This window comes from Polypterus senegalus, chromosome 11 (assembly GCF_016835505.1).
Source record: "Polypterus senegalus isolate Bchr_013 chromosome 11, ASM1683550v1, whole genome shotgun sequence".
In the NCBI taxonomy this organism is placed as follows: domain Eukaryota; kingdom Metazoa; phylum Chordata; class Cladistia; order Polypteriformes; family Polypteridae; genus Polypterus; species Polypterus senegalus.
The window spans coordinates 93,010,543-93,033,045 of record NC_053164.1 but is presented as its reverse complement, the minus strand read 5'-3'; the positions used below and the strand labels follow the sequence as shown (position 1 = coordinate 93,033,045).

Sequence of the window (22,503 nt, the reverse complement as noted above, 5' to 3'; positions counted from 1 at the left end):
AATCGAGAGTTCACCTCATGAGAAGGATTTAGGAGTCATAGAGGACTCTAAGCTATCAACTTCCCAACAGTGTTCAGAAGCCATTAAGAAGGCTAACAGAATGTTAAGTTATATAGCACGATCTGTGGAGTACAAGTCCAAGGAGGTTATGCTCAGCCTTTATAATGCACTGGTGAGGACTCATCTTGAGTACTGTGTGCAGTTTTGGTCTCCAGGCTACAAAAAGGACATAGCAGCACTAGAAAAGGTCCAGAGAAGAGCGACTAGGCTGATTCCAGGGCTACAGGGGCTGAATTATGAGGAAAAATTAAAAGAGCAGAGCCTTTACAGTTTAAGTAAAAGAAGATTAAGAGGTGACATGACTGAAGTGTTTAAAATTATGAAGGGAATTAGTACAGTGGATCGAGACTTATTTTAAAATGAGTTCATCAAGAACACGGGTACACAGTTGGAAACTTGTTAAGAGTAAATTTCGCACAAACATTAGGAAGTTTTTCTTTACACAAAGAACAATAGACACTTGGAATAAGCTACCAAGTAGTGTGGTAGACAGTGAGACGTTAGGGACTTTCAAAACTCGACTTGATGTTTTCTTGGAGGAAATAAGTGGATAGGACTGGCGAGCTTTGTTGGGCTGAATGGCCTGTACTTGTCTAGAGTGTTCTAATGTTCTAATGGTACCATTGGCTTTACTTTAGCTTTAGGCCAGGATGTCGAACTCTGATCCTGGAGGGTCATAGTGGCTGCAGGTTTACATTGTAACCATCTTCTTAATTAATACCCAGATTTTGCTGTTAATTAACTACTTTTTCTTTAGTTTTATTTCACTTGACTCATCCGCCTTAATTAGCAACCAAACAATAATGAAACACAAAACAAGCTGCCACATGACCAGCTCATCACACAATATCTGAAAATAAAGAAAGGTGAATGTCTCAGTAAGGGTGATCTCTCTGCTTACTAAAACACTTTGACAGTGTTCTTAGAAAAATCAGAAAATCAACCGTTTTGGAAATGTCTGCTGTGGCAGAATGAGAGCAACAACAGGCCATGGAATTAACTAATGGGTTTAATTAACAGCAAGAATTGACTTCTCCTTAAGAAGCTGGTTGGAGTGAAATTGGTTGGAGTTTGAAGACCCAATTTAGCTTGTCATCTGTTGGCTTGTTTCACGTCTCATTTCTGTTTGGCTATCATTTAATAGAATACGCCCTCGACCCTCTGCAGTTTGCATACCAGGAGAAGGTGGGAGCGGAGGATGCCATCGTCTACATGCTACACCGATCCCTCTCCCACCTGGACAGAGGCAGTGGTGCTGTAATAATTATGTTTTTGGACTTCTCTAGCGCCTTCAACACCATCCAACTTCTGCTCCTTAGAGACAAGCTGACTGAGATGGGAGTAGACTCACACCTGGTGGCATGGATTGTGGACAGACAGACCTCAATATGTGCGTCTTGGGAACTGCAGGTCTGACATTGTGTTCAGCAATACAGGGGTGCCGCAGGGGACTGTACTTTCTCCAGTCCTGTTCAGCCTATATACATCAGACTTCCAATATGACTCGGAGTCCTTCCTATGCTGCAAAAGTTCGCTGATGACACTGCTATTGTGGGCTGCATCAGGAGTGGGCAGGAGGAGGAGTACAGAAAGTTAATCAAAGACTTCGTTAAATGGTGCGACTCAAACCACTTACACCTTAACACCAGCAAGACCAAGGAGCTGGTGGTGGATTTTAGGAGGCCCAGGCCCCTCATGGACCCTGTGATCATCAGAGGTGACTGTGTGCAGAGGGTGCAGACCTATAAATATCTGGGAATGCAGCTGGATGACAATTTGGACTGGACTGCCAATATTGATGCTCTATGTAAGAAAGGTCAGAGCAGACTATACTTTCTGAGAAGGTTGGCATCCTTCAACATCTGCAGTAAGATGCTGCAGATGTTCTACCAGACGGTTGTGGCGAGTGCCCTCTTCTACGCAGTGGTGTGCTGGGGTGGCAGCATAAAGATGAAAGACGCCTCACGCCTGGACAAACTTGTTAAGAAGGAAGGCTCTATTGTAGGATTAAAGTTGGACAGTTTAACATCTGTGGCAGAGCGACGGGCATTAAGCAAACTCCTGTCAATCATGAATAATCCACTGCATCCACTGAACAGTGTCATCTCCAGACAGAGGAGTAGCTTCAGTGACAGACTTTTGTTACTGTCCTGCTCCACTGACAGAATGAGGAGATCGTTCCTCCCCCACACTATGCGACTCTTCAATTCCACCCGGGGGAGTAAATGCGAACATTAATTTTATTTTTTTCATTTTTTTTTTTCATTTTTATTACCATTTCATTTAATATTGTTTCTTTGTATCAGTATACTGCTGCTGGATTATGTGAATTTCCCCTTGGGATTAATAAAGTATCTATCTAATGAAGAAAATAATTCCAAGGACTGAATCCTTAAAAACATTAAGGAAAATGAAGGGAAAAGAAATTAATTAGCAATGAAAACTGGTCACTAATTAGGAAAAGGGTTAGAATGAAAATCTGCAGCCATTTTGACACCCCTTATTTAGGTTCTAACACTATGGTGCATGGTTGAGGTTATACATTTGTATATATTGACTTTTCTATGCACAGCTTTTTATATTATAATTGTACATACTGTATAGTGCACTTGGCTCATAACTATAAGTCAACCAAATTGAATTTATGGCATCCTACTACACTATCCGATAGCAACACTGATGGAGATCTGTGTAGCTCGAGCCATTCCTTTGTCAGGTAATGATGATGTGACAATGATAAACAGACACCGACAACAGACAAAGAAGAAATAATTAGACACTTTTAGGTTTTTATGGGGCTACTGCCACTACCTAACCATATTGTTTATGATCCTGGAAAAAACTGCAGAACTCACTTTACTCCAAAAGGAGCCCTTAAGCTGCATTGAAGTTAACTGGAACATGCAGGAGCACCCAGTACCTCTAGAGGGAATTCTGCCCACATGGGGCCCAGGGCTTTAGGGAGTTTAGCAAATGCTGTTGACCTTATGACTGCATAAATGATCCAAAAGCTTGTGTTAGCCAATGAAAAAAGAAATCAGAAACCAGTACGGTGTGTTTTGTATTTATTAATAGTAATATTTGTTAGCACGCCTGCCTGCTGCCATTATCTTCATTGCAGATACTTTGGACCAACTCACATACAAGTGGAGTTTACAACACTTCACCTTTTCAGCTTCTGTCATCCTCTCCATCCTTAGCTTCCAACCTCAAAAGTCTTTTCTATAATGTTTACCGCAAACCCCTTATACAGCATGGTGTGTTAGCATCAACTAACTCTCATCATGCTGTATCTGTAACAAGAGAGTTACCCAGCTTAATTTGGCATAGTGGAACACTGGCATGTTCCAAACCAAAAACAACAGTTTAAAAAGCAAGCAAACTTGGAGTCCAACTACACACAGTTACAAAAGGCTATAAAAGAAGAATGAATATAAGATGACAACTTTGACATGTAAGGTATTGTGAGACCTGGCATAGGCAAATTTGATATGGTGTGTGTGATGCTGCCAACTTCCACCTGGCTGCCGCTACAAAGCGGTATGTGCATCGATTCACTTGGGAGAGCCTTTGATTAAGCAAGCAATAGGATGATGGATATGCTGCAGCTGTGGATAAGTAAATCAGCCTGGCATCAGTGCAAGGTACTTTCTTAAGAGCACCGTTATACAATTGCCTCATAAGCCAGCTGGAAAAGATGTTCGGAAGAGCTGGCCGTACTGCTAGGCCGGGGGACATCTGGCCATGGGCCTTGGCTCATAGGTCACAGAGGGACCGTCAGCACATTCCTATGCTGTAATTTGACTTTGCTTTGCATATTCCTGCCTATTAAAATGAAACAAAAGTGATTGATTATGTGCAAATGCAGACTGGTCTTGGGCTTTTCACTCTCATGAGGGGTCATTTTCTGATTTCACCTTTGACCAAAACGTATTGATTTGTTTTTTTTTTTCTTTTTAATATATACAGGACAAACAAACCCCAAGAGGACACTCTCAAAGTAAAGCTTTTTATTACTCCATACACCACTGTAATTGTGAAAAAGTTTTGCATTTCCCTCCACTGTGAACCGAGAGATTTATGTGCTTTCCATTAACATGATGGCTAATTGTGGGCAGGCAGAATAAGAAGTCTGAAAGATGGATATGCTTTTTTTACATAACGTCTTACTACAGTAAAATAGCTCTGGCAAATGGTGAACAAGATATGAGACAGCATATTAAATTAAAGTTCATATACTGCTATATGAACTTAGTTATTCCTTTCATATCACAGTTGTCATGGGTCACGTGGTATATGCTTCACATTTGTTGACCCCTTACAAAATAGCAGTGCCCATGAAACCAAACACACACAAAAAAAATGCCAACAATAATGTCACAACAATAAATGAAAATAACAAAACTAAAAGCTATAAATGAACATGTTTCTGATTAAAACATTTTGTTAGACATGTGAATTAAAAATTGACTGCTTCTAAATGGATACCGTTGTGGTGGGCTTGCACCCTGCCCGGGGTTTGTTTCCTGCCTTGTGTCCTGTGTTGGCTGGGATCGGCTCCAGCAGTCCCTCATGACCCTGTAGTTAGGATATAACGGGTTGGATAATGGATGGATAAACTGACACCTTAAATGATCATTTTGGAACATTGTGTATTCATTTTGTTACACTGTTCTCTGCATGTAGAAAAATGCAAACATTTCCACAACCGTTGCAGCTACAAAATTACATAAGTAATGAAAATCCATAACCATTTCTCATGCTGCACTTCATGCTTTTTGAGATGCTTGCCATGTGACTAGCATGTGGATTCATTTGTTAGAGCTTTTACAGTATATAGCTGTATTTTAAGGAAACACTTACTGCCTCTCTTCAGTTTATTTCCATGCACTATATAAACATCTACTGTATTAACAATTAATTAACTGATTTGACAACCAGATTATCTTGTCATTCTCATGAACTAAACCGCCAACCAAGCTATTTATTCATTATTGTTCAGACCCTCAAACCTAGTTGTTTGTTTAGCTAAATGTCATGAATGTGTTTTGGACAATAAGGGAATACTGAAGTTTCCACACAACCATTGTACACAACCTATCTCGTATTTTCCAAACCAGCCTTATCTATCACAGTACTGTGGCTGCAAAATCACTAATAGGGTAGCAGTATATTATATATTATATATATTGGTGGTAATTGAGGGTATGAAAGCAGTCAACAAGAAACACTAGGGTGCCAACTGGGCCTCCTCATTTACACAAAATAATAAATTTCCTCAAATTGTCAAGTGCAGGATAGAGCAATAAGAAAACAAAAGCAAAGGGCAGCCTTGGGCTGTGGTCAAATGGCTGGGCAGAGTAGTTAGGCTTCAGGGTCGGAGCTCCATAGCACGGGTGGCTCATCTCCCAAGTTAGACGCCTCCGTTTTATAGCTTGTGGACCAGAAGGGGTGGGGTCAGTTGCCCTCAGTGGGCATCTTTTCAGAGATGTGGATGAAAAAAGAGAAGAGTCAGAGATCGCACCTCCTGGTATCTCAGGACAGTAGTGCTTATTTCTGATGAGCCCAAAAGGTGACAGACACTGATGCACCATTCATGACTCTATACTACTCGTATATGTATTTGTACTATATATGTATTATTGATTTTGATTTTTTTTATTTAATATACTTTGATATACTTTGTCATTTTGCATGACCTTTGGGTATGTATTACTGGTAATGTGTGAAAAAGCAGGTATTAAATAGAATACTATAGAAAGTGTGATATCTGTAATAACTCTATTATAGCTCTAAGAATTCACATAAACTTGACGGAGCATGTTCAGATTTAATGGATGAACTTCAAGTTTTTTAATGCTCCTTGAGATTGTGCTCATCATTGGAAGGCAATGCAGCAGATGAATGTTGCTTGTAGTGGACACTACAGTTCAGTTAGACCCAAACGTGTGAACTCTTGTCAATGTGTGCCAACATCCCTCTGTTCATCTTTTCCATGGGGCAGAAAGAGTTGACACGCAATGAGTTAAAGATAAAAAGTCAGTCTATAACACTATTGTACTCCATTTAAGCATATAATAAAATGAGTACAAGTCCACCCTTCTATCACCATGGTGCCTCCTTCAGGTGAGCTGAGCAGTTCAAATGCATTTATTCTCAAATAATGAGGTTCCAGTAATAAAGCCAAGGTGAACCATGAGCCTCTTCTTTTACTACTATGATTCATCCGAGACAGGGAATTAACAGCCAACCAACAGAGATAATCACGTGTGTGATAGACAGCCACCAAGCAGAACCACCAAAATCAAATCAATGGAGGACAGAAAAGGGTATTCGCAAATCAATCCAGTAGAAGTTCTCATTTATTTTTCACGTACAATATTTAAAAACAAAAAAATCTATGCCATAAGCCCCTCTAAGCTGCATGCTGCTTCAAGATTTCTCAGATATTTTAGACTCTATCCATTTAGAAACACTCCAATCCTTCCTGTTGCTGGTTGAGTAAGCACCTTCATTTTCACATTACAGTCAACTGTCAGATCTAAACTGACACAGCATCTCACATATTGACAGGGCTGCCTGTGCTCAATCATTCCAGATGATCTTAGAATTACAAACATCAATAAATTGGGAGACAAGAGGAAAAAAAAAGAACACCATAGGAGCTGCACCACATAAAAAACAAGTGTTCTCTTAGTTATAACATTTTAATCCAAGAATCTTGAAATGTAAAGGTTGGCAGGACCGTACTTAGGCAGATTATCCAACGCCTAGAGCTCAGTGTCAAGAAATGAATAAAACATGGGACGTTTGGCTCGCAACGGACTCCCCTTTACAATTTGTAGTGCGACTAATGGCTTCAAGGTTCCTGTCAAGAACATCTATTCGCTCCAGGGCAACAAGCAAGATCTGAAAATGGAATGATTCCCCAGTTTGTGGTAGTCAGAAGACAGCTCTACCTGCCACAGCCTTGGGATATACCTTACTTTGCTTCTTACATTAAGATCCATGTTTTAATTCCTTCACAGATACATCACTTTAAAATTGCACATACTGCACCTTAGGCAAAGAAATGAAGCACAGCATAAGTCGTCTTTTTTAAATTTACATATATTGCAGTTTTTCTCTGGAGAAGCCATGCATAAACATACATCAATAAAGATATGCATTATGGCCTCCAAGCACAAAATCTTGTGGATTAAAGGAAGAAATTGTATGTATAGTGCCTTTTGAACCAGCTATACACTTATGAGGCAGAAAGAGGGGGAAAGGGGAAACAGAAAATGGAGGGAATTGATGTAACTTGGGTGACGTTAAAAGAAGAAAGTGGAGTCAAGCAGTCAGTTCTTTTTCTTTTATGGCATGTACAAGTCTCAACACATTTTCCAAGGAAATTCAAAAGGGCCGAGTTGTGCAGGAGACATTTAGAGTACAGATATACTCCATATTTCAGCATAGATCTTCCTGAACTGTTGTTCATCATAAAAATAGTGCACACCATATTCATCCCTCCATGTAGTGTGACCTACTTGTCAAGATGAACTACAGACCCATAGGTAGCCAGTTCTGTCCTACATCTGACTCACTGTGTGACCATGAGTAATTCACTTATCCTACCTGGGGTCCAACAATTACAAAACAAAAAAAACGGGACAACATGCCGAAGCGTGACTGCCATGTCTGTGGAGGACTGCTTGTCCATTGCCGAGACAACCATAGTTTCATAGCGCAGCAGAATAGCACCATGGAAACAACTGCGAGCCTATCACTGAGGGATGATGCAAGGGACATTATAAATGCAGAGAACAGTTTAACTTGGCCACTGACCTGGCTCCAACTATGACCATTTGCTGTTTCTATGAATAGGAGAGTGGTAGCTGCCGCTGTGATAAATAACCCTGTTGTTCGTGTTTCAAGTTGAATAAAGTTGGCTTGCTAAAGTACTGAGACTCAGCCTTGTGTTTTGGGGTGCAAGACAGTGACTCATGTGTCACTATATATAAATAATATATAGTATGATAACACTGTACTTATAAACCACTATAGGATGGTGTTCACTCTACTCTGCACTATATAAAAAATAAAATAGACACACTTTATCAAATCTACTTAACTCATTTTGATGCATCAGACACTATACTATTGTAAATTTATACTAATTTCATGAAAATGTAAATTGCACAGTAATGTATGGAATACTACTGTGCTTTGAATATATTTTCGTTTAAAAAAGCAAGCTAAAAATGGAGAGAAAAGCAGGATGCAAAGAAGAGCAGCTTTCTTACAAATAAAAGCTCTCAAGTGGCATTTAATTTCAGGTTCAACTTCCCTGTCATGTGTGCAATGAAATTCTCACTTGCTTGTCTCTCACGGACTAGTGACAGTAATACAAATACCAGACGATGAATACAACAGAATCATTAGCTACACAACACAAAAATATGAATCTTCAATATAATAAGGGTTGATAAGTATGAAATGAATTTATGACAAGCCTAAACAAATGCAGAAAATTCTCAAACACTAAACACTTTCCTGACAGACCATTCTTTTAGAAGTCACCCTATGCACACAGACGACAAAATGGCCGAGTCAGCATGATGGCTGTTTCACCGCAAATTGAAGAATTACACAGAGAGAGGAAAAGCAATATTTCAGTTTACATTTTAATATTTTTTAGCATAAGTTTTAATACTTTGACAAACCAATATGTCACAGGCATTTAAATGGCAAAAGCATGAGTGTGTGTGTGTGTCTGAATGAGAGACAGTAAAAAAAAAAAATGTAGGCAGAGAAATCATTCATCCTACTGGGAGCTGAGGAACAGACGGCACGACTTGCTGCCCAGTATGTTGAAGCTTGTTCTGGCCTGAGGGACAGTGGGCAATACAGAGTGGCGGGAGGAAATAAGATTAACGAAATGATAGGACACCTGTTTCTGAATGGAGCTGTACAGGGGCTGCATCTGCAGGCATGTACATGGAGCAGAAATCCATTAATGATACTAGCACCTGAATGAAAGCTAAACGGGAAAAGGGCTGGGTCTCCAAATTGTCTTTTTGAAGGAAAATAACAGAACATTCTAAGATTTATTTAATCCCATTCAGGGTGAAGCACAAGTCAAATATTGGGCACACAGAAACACTCACTTTACCAGTATAGTGTCTTTAGGAAACCTAACCTGAAAGTCTTTAGTAATATGTGTGGAAAATCCACTGAAAAACAGGGAGAACGTTCAGACTCCATTTGGTCAATAACTGGAGACAAGATATGAACCGGTCGCTGAATCCATGAGATAGAAGTACTAACCGCTAAGCCAGTGTTTCACAATTGCCAAAAACCTGCAGCCCAACACCATTCTGTAGAATATGTTTGCCAGGAGGTGGACCTGTCCTGTTACCAAGAAGGTCCACAAAAATCAGTGAACTACCGAGTCATGTTTTTTAGCCAACATGAACACTTTTGAGATCACATTTTGAGCGATGCTATGTTCTGTCTGGATGCTTGAAACTCCTAGGGGGCCCTTCCCCTCTCCGATCAAATCGTAATATTTGATGCCCTATACTTGAAGGAAGACCTGTGCCTCCAATCTAATGTTAATAAATCTGGTCGCTAAAATCTACACTGTACACTTAATCTACTTAAGAAATCAGACTTTAAAAAAAAAAAAAGAGTACCAGCACTTACGTATTTCCACTTCAGACACTGATTGGACAAATTACGAGTAAATAATTTTATTATATCAAGTCAAAAAGGCTGAAAACTGCTGCACTAATCCACCATGGCCATACCTTTTACATATAGTGTATGTATTTGTTTTAAAATGTGTGTCCATATGTTTAAATAAATAACCTTTTGGTTTTGTCTCTAAGTAATTAATTTTGATGTTTCTTTCAATTAACCATAAATTCATTATTTGCAGATTTAAAAACTTGCATATTTGCATGGATAAAGATAACGGAGTTTGCACTGGACAGGACTGCTGACCTCTCCCATCCCTGCATGTTTTCCTCCCATGTTCTCAAAAATGTGCAGCATAGGTTAAATGAGAATTCTAAAGTGGCCCCGTGCACCATGTACAGCGCCTTTCCTGACTAGTGCTTAATGCAGCAAGGAGAGGCTCCAGTCTCCCCATCGATGATGATGAATTTAATTATTGTGTTTGAGGTTGTAACAAGGACGAAATCAAATGAACCTTAAAATTGTGATACCATTGTCATGTAAATTGGCAACATTGTTAATAATGTCATTAGGGGTGTGCAGCAAGCGGAAGCACAGTGCAGACGAGCTCCATGACATTACAGTAGCAGTATAAAAGTGACAGTCCCACTGAAAGTATGCTTTAAAGAAGAGTAGCGTTCTGTCCCCAGCTTTTTGAGCTGTGAAGAAGTGAACCTTATTGAAATTCAACAATGAATAAAGGCTCCGAGGAGAGGTGTCATGTTGCAAGATGACAATGCCCAGCCCCATGCTGCCCATGCAACAGTTGCAACCATCAAGGACCTGCACTTGTGTTTTCATCATCAGCCACACTTGCTAGATTTCACTGCAAGTGATTGCCACCTCCTTAAACCACTCAAAGAGGCAAAGGGCGGAAAGACCTTCAAGTCAGATGAAGTGGCTCAGCAGATGGTTCATGAGTAGCTGCACATATAAGCAAAACACTTTTTTTCTAGAGGAATATATCAAACTGTTTAAGCACTGGAGATTATGTTGAAAAATTATACAGTTCTATGACAACTTTGTTGCAATAATTTATGAAAAAAAAATATTTAAGTTCTTAATTTTGCTTACCCTCATATAATAAAGCAAAATGTCCATAATGGACTGGCATCTTGTCCACACTTGTTTCCTGTCTTGTGCTCTGTGTTGCCTATATAGGCTGAAGCTCCTCGTGGCCCTGAATTTGATTAAAGGGGTTGTGAATGTTGTGTTATAAGTCTTCCTCATTGCATTCACCTCTTCCATGTTACAATGAAGATGACCAGCGCTTAAACGTTTCTTTTCTACTCTTATGATATTTTTCAAGGTCAGAAGCTGGTTATTTGTTTCTTGTATGCATATTGTACTTATGTTTATGTAAGTCCTAACCCACCCACACAAAGATACACACCTTAAGTACAAGTGAGAAAAACTGACCAGAAGTGGACAGATTAATAGAAATGAAGTTTGAAGGGAAATTTACCCATTCACTCATTTTTTAAATCAGAATAACATAAATCTCAACATCATCATGTGTGTTCTCTTCTAGTCCTGTATCAAGTGCTAACCTAAAATACACAAAGCAGCCTCAAGTTGCTGGGAAAGGACACAAGTGACACACAATCACACACACAGATCGTGTATCGGAGTATTTTCCAGTAGAGAGTTGTGTAACAGTAATGCTTAGTCACTGAGATTAGAGAAATAAGCAGACCAGGTAGAATGGATTTGTTAAGTGAGGGAAATGTCATAAATTGTCACATATACACATGTTAAGCCATTGAGCTGTTTTACAGTTTCTTAAAGTTCTTGATCAAGTAGAATTATTGGCTCATATTAGCATTCATTGCCTTCCCGCTTGTCTAGTTCACAGCCAGGAAGTCTTTTTACAAATCCATGTGTATATTTTTTTTAGGTTAAAACCTCCTAACATGAACACACACTAAATGTCAGAGTCAGAAAAGTAATTAAAGGCAAAAAATAATTTGAAAACAATATGTACAAAAAGGGGATATGGGGAGTGGTGGGGGGGGATTATAAAGTTAGGAAGGAGCAGATGGTGCTCTGAGAGACAGATTGGTAACTCGGCACACTCAGTATTAACCATCACTTTGAGTGCATCTCAGTTAACACCACAGCCTAAGGGATCACAATCAACAGATGGATCAGAAGACCATGTCGATTTGGGCCTGTAGCAAAACTCTAAATCTCTCATTGCATATAGGCAGCATTTATACCCTCCCACTAAAAATTGCCCTGAAAACAATATATGCTTGAATCTGTGTAGGAATTTTATCTGAAATGAGAAAAAAAAGCCTGTCTCTTCCAGGGTCCAAGCTAAAGAGTATATGGAGGATGGAGTGGAGAACGGCACAGTACCACAACAATTCCTTGCTTCCATGTCCAGCCAAGAAGACCTCAACCTATTGGCAAATCAGTGACACAACACTAGCCCCGCCTCCTCGTCTGTCACTTATGGACATCTCAGCATATAAATGTTGACAGGACAACCTAAATATCAAATGAGAGGGACACACCTGTAGTCCACCTCAAGCTAAAACTTCAAAGAAGCAATAACACCGTCATTTCACAAGTAGCTTGTGGTATTCCAGATCTTTTTGATGTCATTACTTTTTGTTAAATGTTTCCGAAGTGGTATGTTTTCATATTAAAATAAAGCCTTCCTTTCCTTTGTTTATCTGTTATAACTTCTCAAGACAGATGTTCTCAATAGAACCACACCAGTGTTCTTTCTTATTTGAGCTCAGTTGTGCTTTCATAGCTATTTAAATGCAAACATGCATGTCTGTTATTCATTTGGTCACTTTCATTCTATCTGTTGGTCTTTAACTGATAAATATCCCAACACCAAATCAACTAAACCAGACACACTACCGAATACATTTATTTTTTGATTCCTTAGTAAGAAACAAACTATATCATCATTTGAGGTGAGCTACTGTAGGTGCTGGCAAAGCTACAACAGAGAAGAGTAACACAATAAGTAATACAACCCCTATAACTGACCATATGCCCATCTGCAACTGCCACATGTCACATTCATTCACTCACACCTAACACACACACATCTTTGGAATGTGGTAGGAAAAGCCACACAAACATGGGAAGAGAATGCATCCTCCACCATGACCATGACCACACCAGGATTTCAACCCAGTCTTCAAGCTGCAATGCTGTTCTAAAGGACACAATATCATCCCTTAATCTACATATGTATTACAAAATAGACTACAAGCCAGCTAATTATTACCTATTAAAAGTCAATACCAGCACACCTCTAAACTTCTCAGCACCAGATTCCTAGTAAATCCACATGGAAATGAGAGTCCCTCTAAATAAGCAGAGCTCAGGAAGAATTCATTATGTAATTCTCTACATAAACTGTGGTACATTAGCACAAGAGTCCAACAACTACACAGATTATTGGTCTTCAACCAAGATTCCATGGCCTGCAAGAGATGTCGTTAAGCTATTAAGAGCTCTTTTAATTAAAAATACCATTCATACACATCAACACCTACTTTCGCCTTAACACACATTAAATGACACAAGAGGTACAGAATTATGTATTGAGCTATGCATGCAGACCTTCTATCCAAATGCCGCACAATCCAGTTTCTTAGCCATAATGAAATTACTAATACTGAGCACCATATACACTCACCTAAAGGATTATTAGGAACACCTGTTCAATTTCTCATTAATGCAATTATCTAATCAACCAATCACACGGCAGTTGCTTCAATGCATTTAGGGGTGTGGTCCTGGTCAAGACAATCTCCTGAACTCCAAACTGAATGTCAGAATGGGAAAGAAAGGTGATTTAAGCAATTTTGAGCGTGGCATGGTTGTTGGTGCCAGACGGGCCGGTCTGAGTATTTCACAATCTGCTCAGTTACTGGGATTTTCATGCACAACCATTTCTAAGGTTTACAAAGAATGGTGTGAAAAGGGAAAAACCTCCAGTATGCGGCAGTCCTGTGGGCGAAAATGCCTTGTTGATGCTAGAGGTCAGAGGAGAATGGGCCGACTGATTCAAGCTGATAGAAGAGCAGCTTTGACTGAAATAACCACTCGTTACAACCGAGGTATGCAGCAAAGCATTTGTGAAGCCACAACACGCACAACCTTGAGGCGGATGGGCTACAACAGCAGAAGACCCATTCATCTCCACTACAAATAGGAAAAAGAGGCTACAATTTACACAAGCTCACCAAAATTGGACAGTTGAAGACTGGAAAAATGTTGCCTTGTCTGATGAGTCTCGATTTCTGTTGAGACATTCAAATGGTAGAGTCAGAATTTGGCGTAAACAGAATGAGAACATGGATCCATCATGTCTTGTTACCACTGTGCAGGCTGGTGGTGGTGGTGTAATGGTGTGGGGGATGTTCTCTTGGCACACTTTAGGCCCCATAGTGCCAATTGGGCATCGTTTAAATGCCACGGGCTACCTGAGCATTGTTTCTGACCATGTCCATCTCTTCATGACCACCATGTACCCATCCTCTGATGGCTTACTTCCAGCAGGATAATGCACCATGTCACAAAGCTCGAATCATTTCAAATTGGTTTCTTGAACATGATAATGAGTTCACTGTACTAAAATGGCCCCCACAGTCACCAGATCTCAACCCAATAGTGCATCTTTGGGATGTGGTGGAACGGGAGCTTCGTGCCCTGGATGTGCATCTCACAAATCTCCATCAACTGCAAGATGCTATCCTATCAATATGGGCCAACATTTCTAAAGAATGCTTTCAGCACCTTGTTGAACTTGTTGAATCAATGCCACGTAGAATTAAGGCAGTTCTGAAGGCGAAAGGGGGTCAAACACCGTATTAGTATGGTGTTCCTAATAATCCTTTAGGTGAGTGTATAAAAAAAAGCTTGAAATGTAATTGCTCAGTGCAGGAGACAGTAGTACAAATGAAAAACAAGAAAAGTTTTAACAGGTGAGGACATATACAGCACAAACACAGCAACCAAAACATCTGAGACCACATACTAGGTATGGATGCCATTAGAAAGCCCACTCAAGGTGCAAAATATGACAGTGCAAGAGGCTCAACCTTCCTAAATGAGGCCTGACTGCCCCTCAAAGTATCATTTTTGAAATTCTCTTACATTTTAAAATTGTACTGTTTAATTGTACCATTCACTCCACAACCGTGTGTTCAGAGTTGGGAATACTGGTAAACCCAGAGAACAATTAGAAGAGCTCTTCACTGTCTTTTGCCGGTCAGGGCCAGAAGGCAGCATAACATAGACTTAACAAACCTCTTTTTTTTTTTAACCCTTAATAATGACTTGCCTGTGGCAGCAGTTATTTTTCTGGTGGTTAGACCACCCCAATCAGATCAGGTCAGGTTGGGGAGCATGCACTGGTACAGCGTGTTACCATACCCACCACATGACGAAACAGCTGGTTGGCAACCCCCCAGGCAGACATGCAGTCCAGTCCCACCATCTATCTGCCGCAGCCAGGTGTCATGTGGGAATGCCCTTGGCCTGGTCCAGCCACTCAGGTCCTCAACAATGAGGACTCTGCGAGCTGGTTCACCCCTGGGGAATCACACCACATGGTCATAGTGCATAACTGATGCTCCTTCACAATGCAGGCAATGTTCCTCAATTGGGACTTCATGAGCAACTGCTTGCTCGACATAAAGTCAAACCAGCGGTACCCAAGGATTCTTCCAAGAAGACACAGTACCAAAGGGGTCCAGTCTTCGTCAGTGGATAGTGTCCATGTCTTGCAACCATATAGCAAGAGGTCCAAGTCTATAGAGAGAGCACCCTACTAAAAGCTAAAAAAAAAAAATGTTTTTGTCACATCCTTTCTATATGGAACACATTTGTGGTTCAGTTATGCATGATGTGTGTATTAGCTAACAATGTAACAGTGCTGGCCAGATCATAAACAGGCTCCCCTTAAAGCAAAAAGAAAATAAAGTAACAAGTCAACAAGCTGATGCCACTGTGACACCAGCCTACTGACTAATTAGTGGAGCGAGTGGAAGGGGTGATTTGCTAAAAATGAAAACTTGCAGGTATATAGTAGACAGAGGGGCAAAGGAACTTCTGCTCTCTGTAAAGGTGCGCATTTATCAGAGGAGTGAAATAATGCATTGCTAAACAGGCATTCGGAAAAAATATAACATGAAATGATGTCTATAAACATCAAAAGATCACATACAATAATTATAGGATCATTATACGATCACGTGTAGAGATTATGGTGAAATTAATACTTGCCGTGCACTGTGATTAGCGAGTATAACTACTTTACCTTCCATCTTGCTTACCTGAAAAATCCCACAGCACACTGGTCATCTCCAACGCAAGATAAACTCAACAAGACATCAAAACGTCTGTGCAAAATACAGCTTAGAAAGCATATATAGGGTCACTGAGAATGCAGAGACCAAGTAAAAGTTCCAAAACTGTATGTGAAATTCATACTAATTTAAGAAGAGGCAGTTTCTTTCACATCTGATCTACCCACTGTATATTGTGGCCAACTGAAAGTTGTCTACTGAAAAGGTAACTCATTTCATAACCTTACAGAAACCTAAGTAATTACAAGTAGGACATGTTCACTTACCTCAACCATGAATGTGCTAAAATCATAGCTCATACTACAAAACAAATCTGGGCAAATTTTGCATAAAAAATAACAGAAAAAGAATCAGAAATCAGCACCACTACAGAGGACAGCGCACTGCATTGTCCTGCTGTATAACTGAAGCAGACCATGTGAAATTTGAACAACCACCCTCTGCAAAATAATTAAGAAAGGGTATAGCAAACCTCAAACACATGTACAGCTCTTTAAAAACTTATTTCCAGATTTTTTTTTCGTTGTAATAATATATTCAGGACAAAGGGTTGATCTAGTCTTCTAAATTGTTTTGATGAAGGAGTGTGACTACCTTTTTCCAACCCATTATTTCTGTTTCAGTAGAACCTTCCCAAGCAGCATTGGGTATAAAACAGCAGACAATCCCGGTGTGGACAGCAGTTCATCACACGTACACCCACGCCAGTTTTACTTAATAACCCCCACTCAGCCCAATTCACAAGCCCTTTGGATGTAGGAGTTAGAAAAATGGTACAATTATATTTAAAAAAGACGTTATGGCATAAAGGCTGTAGATTACTTCCTGAGCGTGTTTTAGTGAAAACGTGTGCCCACACACTAAGCTTTGTCAATGATAATACGAAGAGATTAAGTGGCTCTTAGAATTCTCTGTCTAGAAACCTTTGAACAGTCCTTGATGGACTGAGTGACCTTCTCTCATCCCTGATGTTTTGCACAGAACAGATAAAGTTTCATCCATGCTGAGATGACCTGTCGACAAGGTAAACCGAGAAATGCACAAACCCAGCATCTTTAGTTAAAAGGATGGGGTGTGTAAGTAGGGTAAATTTTAACAAAAAGGATTTAATTTATAGCATTTTCATCGTCAGTCTGTTTCAAAATACTATATAAATAGTCAAATGTATAATCCATGCTCTCTATTACAAGAGTAAGAACCTTACAAGGGGCAAAGCATTGTCTGTATAATACACTGCCGTTATTTGGCTTAAATGTCTCAGAGATACAGAAACACATGTAACAGCTTTTATTGTGTTAAAATGCTTAAAAACAAAGACGAATTAAACATTTCAGCTCACATGAATTCTGGGGGTCACTTTTAAAAGTCTTATGGGCTGATGCCAAATGGGGAATGTATGCGCTAAGTAATGTAGTGTGTAGGCACTGATTTTTGGTAAATTAGTTGGAGCATGGAATGTCCTAACATACAAAAATAAATAAAAAAACTGACACCTTTGTTGCTCTGTAAATGTATATACTTTTAATTTATTGGAGTTATTCTGAATGTAGCATCATGGCAACATTTTTAAGCAACTCTTATATGGGAAAAGTGATTAATTCCTTTCACTTAGTGTTATTCTACTGGCGCTTTAGCTGTGTATTAAACCTAAATACCCAGTATGTAAAATTGCACACATACAAATTTATAAATGTTCATAATATGTGCATATGATGTTTATATGTATATATTACTCGGGTCATAAATAAAAGGATTTTTTTCTTTTTAAATTGTGTAATAGTCCCAGAACATACATTTCAGCCAGACACTTCAAAGCACCACTCTTGCTCTTTTCCCCACAAAAAGCCTTCCAGTACACAGACAGCTCGTAATGCGCAAAGCTCTACACAAATACAAAGTATAATTCTGTTCTTGTGACTTTTAAAATTGCAAGAGAAAAAAAATCAGCACGTAGATAAAAATGTAGACACTTAATGTTGCCGATACTGAACGATTGGCTCAAAGGCTTCGCCATCACAAACACCATAGAAAGCGGTTAACTGTAAAATCTGTCAGCTTTATTCAAACAACAATCCGTGCCCAACACAAGAAAAGCTTTATATGCAAAGTGAGCCCAACATTTTTCCTTCCAGTGGATTTTTAGTCTTGTAAAGAGCGCAGAACCTTTTAACAAATAGCACTGTTAGTCTCTATTAACTCATACTACACTCTGTTACTGGATTTAAATGTCATGCACAAATATTTTTTATATATTCTGTTGACACTTTATGCCAGATGAGGATGTGTGTCCAACTATCTGTTGTTATTTTCGTGTAAGGGGACTTAACTCGGGGTCATACAATGAGCAAGGGCAGGAAATGCACCAGCAGCCTTGAGGTTTAATGTTCGGCCACTGCAACCCGCTGCTGTCCTACTACTGCGTCTTCTTGAAAGTCTTCTCTTTAAAAAGAAGTTTGTTGAAGAAATGTTTCTTGAATTTTACCTTTAACTACCAGCAGCACTGTTATCACTCCCTTATTTGGCTCTGCAGTTCTATTAACCGCTTATACTTTCAATAACACGAGCAATGACAATGATTTACTGTTGTTTATGTCAAATTAGAGGAGAGCACTCCAGCTACACTTTTAAGGAGAGCTGTCTGTTAAATTCAAAGTCGGTAATTAAAATACGCAACGCGACACGAGAGTCACAGATCGCGCGTTAAAGCGGAATGACGGATACGCTGGAGAGACCGCGGGGGATGAGACTAACAACAAATATAGTTACATTCAGTTCCAAACAAGGTTGCCAACAATATGTTTGATACCTATTTAACGTTAAATGTTTAACTCACGGAGTAAAACGACAATCCGACACAGTCGACTCCAGCGAAGCTTTAGCCAGCTCGTCTTTCTACCACAGGAAAACTAATCAAACGTTTAAAACGATAACCAAGAAAACAAAGTGGCAGTGGTTCACGCCGAAGAAACTTACCACATCGGCTTTCAAAGTAATTTCTTTAACCGCTTCTGCTGCTTTTAGCGCAACGATTTGTGATTTGTGATATCCGCTGATTACTTATTGTGCACATACTGCTGAAAATGGTTATTTATTGGCAGTAGTAGATGGGAAAAGGTTATTAACTTTTGCGCTTTGGACTAAATGGGGACCTGCTGTTGCCAGGTTTGAATGTAAAATTCACATTTTACTTGCGTTAAGTTTATTAAACTAATAGCACACTGTCATGATGTACACCATTTAGTTATAAGAAACTGGCAGTATTTTTACAGTCATTTTATATTTTCTTCTGGTGTCATCTTCGCTGTTTTGCAATAGCATGTAAGAAATGTCACTTCTTTGGTTCACGGTTGGCAATAAGTAAGTTAACCATTCATGCATTTATTTTTGAACCCAGATCAAACCAATTTGAGGGTCGCATTCAGAGACTGATGGCAAAGTAGGATCAAATCTCCGGATGGGCGCCTGTCCACTGTACTAGGAAAATTTAGAGATGGCAGTCAAGCAAACCCGCACATGCGCACCGAGAGAACTCGAAAGCACCTGCCGTGATGGAATTCGATCCATGCACCTGTAATTATGGGGCAGCAGTGTCGGCACATGCACCGCTCGAGTACTATTTACTGATTATAACGACTGTACTCAAACAAAAAGCATACATTTTTAATGAAGGATAACATAAAAATTATGAATAGTATTCAACATTTCCTAGAATGGTTAAAAGATTGATTACTTGTGATTACACTTGGCACGGAAACATTTCAACTGTTGACAACAGATGAAGGAAAAATAAATGGAAGTAAAACAAAAACCGCTTACCCCCACCTCACTCTCGGCTAGCGTGATTCGGAGGCGCTATTTGACTGCAGTTATTGCTGAATACAATGTTTATTTAAGCTTTAGTGTTATTAAATTGGCATATTCATCGTTCTCATCTTGTTTAGAATTCTGGGATGACTTAAGTTTGAAGCCGTGGCTGTTTCGGTTCTCCGTGCAGCACACCAGACCCCAACGATTTACTCAGCCGGACCGTTTGTGTTATTACCGTGGAAGAGTGACCGATATACACGGAAAGGAATAAGTACCATTACATTGGCAGTGCCGCATTTTATATATGTCCGATTTGACGATTTTGCCGGCGTGCCTGCCAGGACTCTTCACACCCTGCTTTTCATCGAGATCGCACGTTTCAAAGTTACTCTAATCCACGCGGAGGGTGAGCTCGAGCGACGCTTGAAAAGCCAAGCTTTGGTAATCAGGGGGTTTGAGCGACAACCTGCCATTGAATCACAATATTCAATGTGCAATTATACAATTATTAATTGATAGGAACGGGGTGGAATTGAACAGCTATTTCGTGGAACTCCCCGCGAATACTAATAACGCAAATATTCCAAATAAGCAAGATGAGTCGTGTTCTTGAAACAGAAAGTTGATAGTGATTATTTATAACATATAAGCACACGGGGTGTTGTCCATTATTAAACTGAAATGTTGCGTTATTGGTGAAAACCATTCATTACTTATACACTGTCTCCAATGTAGTTATCGGTAACATCCGCCCGTGCCAATGTATGATCTGCCCAATCCGCTACAGACTTATATATTTTTTTTTATTCAAGTAAGGCTCAGCACCAGCTCCTATAAGTCAGAGATCGCTTCTTTAATGGTATACATTTAAACATATACCAAATCCCAAATTTAAAAAAGGTAGGACGTAGACGTGTCTGTGTATCTGGTGCGGCAGTGATTAAAATCACCCCCACAACCAAGATTTGAACATGTAAACGTGAACACTTTAGCATTCGTTGGGCCTGGAAGACTTAAAAAAAGAAGCACGTAAGGGTTCGTTAATTTAGAATTTACGATTTCGATGGCGTGTCGGTTGCAGAGCACGTGGATATAGTATATGGTTTGCGAAACAGGGCGTGCGTCTATTTTTAAAAGCAAAAGCTTTAACGCGTGTGCTTGGTGACACGCATCTTCATCACCGAATCATAATCACACAACCCCAGTCTTTCTAGATCATTTCTGATTCTATTTCGAGAACAATTTGTCAGTTAAATGACATATTATCCTTGCGTTTGACTAGAAATTACTCTTCTAGTCAATTTCCTGAAATCGGTACGCAAACCCCGCTTTTAAATAACTGCAACTGGCCGTTATGTCCAGCTATTGTTAAATAATCAGCTAGTAATAACACAAATCAAATGTATTAATAATGAGGTATAATCAATGATGCAAGATTAACGCCAGGGAGTGGAACAGTTTGGGATTAACTTTAAAAAAACACAGAAAAAAACACTGAGCAACAACTTCCTTTCCTTTGCATATATTTGCGCACCACCACAAAAACTACAAGCAATCAAGATAACTCGTGCTGCTTGGTACACAATCGTAAGCCTCTCCACCACTCGGCGCTGCGATCCTGCTTCTTGTTGATGCTCACACTTAGCCATGAGACTCTGCTGAGACAATCAAAGAGCCGAAAAGCTGGACTCACTCCTTTCGCAGTACATGACAGACATGCGATCGCCCAAAGTGTACTGACTAAACAGTAAGGCTAGAGAATCAACTTCTGTGTCCCGCCGTACGTGGTTACAAACCACCTATTTCAAGCTGATTTTCTCGTGCGCGCACTCACGCACACCCTATCAAGCGCCCCGGTAGAAAGAAAGCGTTAAGTTCACTCGCAGTCTTACCTTTTGTTGCCACACCTGAGATCCAGATCCCAAGCCAAAACAAAATGCCCAAATAGTATTCTCGTCCAGCATGACGCCTTCCCATTGCTTCTGTTGAATATACAATGAGCAAATGCTCCGCAACGCCCTCAGTTATTTCGATAAAGACAACGTTCAGGTGTCCATGAATTCGTTGCGATCACTACCACTCTACGCGGTACTACACCAGCATCAGTCGCAGCTCCTTCCCTTCCGTCACTTCTTCCTTATACTAAACCTGCATTACTCCTGGCTGGAGGAGAGAGCGTACCAGCTTGTGCCGAGTACTAGCCAATCACAACGCACGAGGGCGGAGAGAGGCGGAGCAAGTAGACACGCAGGGTAGTGAGAGTTTGGACTAGCGGACTGTTATTCAGTTGGCTTTAAACGGCCGCTGCCAGATGTTCACAACTCGAGATCCTGAGCTCGTTGATCTACATCGTGTTTGTTTAAAGTAGGAAGAGATGGCACAACATTGAATTAACTATTCTTAAGGGCCGCACGTGAACAGAAGCTAGTGCTACAGCAGAAGCTCCTTTCTACTCCTCTTTTGGCAGGTGGTTACTCCTAACTGATTCATTACATATAGCGTAAACAATAATATCAATTTTGTATTTATCTGTATTTAAAATGTTTTCTCTCGTGAACCCGGGTAATCTCTA

The 22,503-nt window shown here is 39.9% G+C and overlaps 1 protein-coding gene across 1 annotated transcript in view; it reads right to left on the bottom strand.

Annotated features, from left to right (window-relative positions):
* The window catches only part of unc5db (unc-5 netrin receptor Db), a 756,179-nt gene extending 734,102 nt beyond the window's left edge, over nucleotides 1-22,077 (bottom strand). Inside the window, exon 1 of the mRNA XM_039769246.1 lies at nucleotides 21,824-22,077. Within this exon, the coding sequence (XP_039625180.1) occupies nucleotides 21,824-21,908 (85 nt within the window). The 5' untranslated portion in view covers nucleotides 21,909-22,077. The remainder of the gene's footprint in view (nucleotides 1-21,823) is intronic.
* Nucleotides 22,078-22,503: the final 426 nt, after the last annotated feature.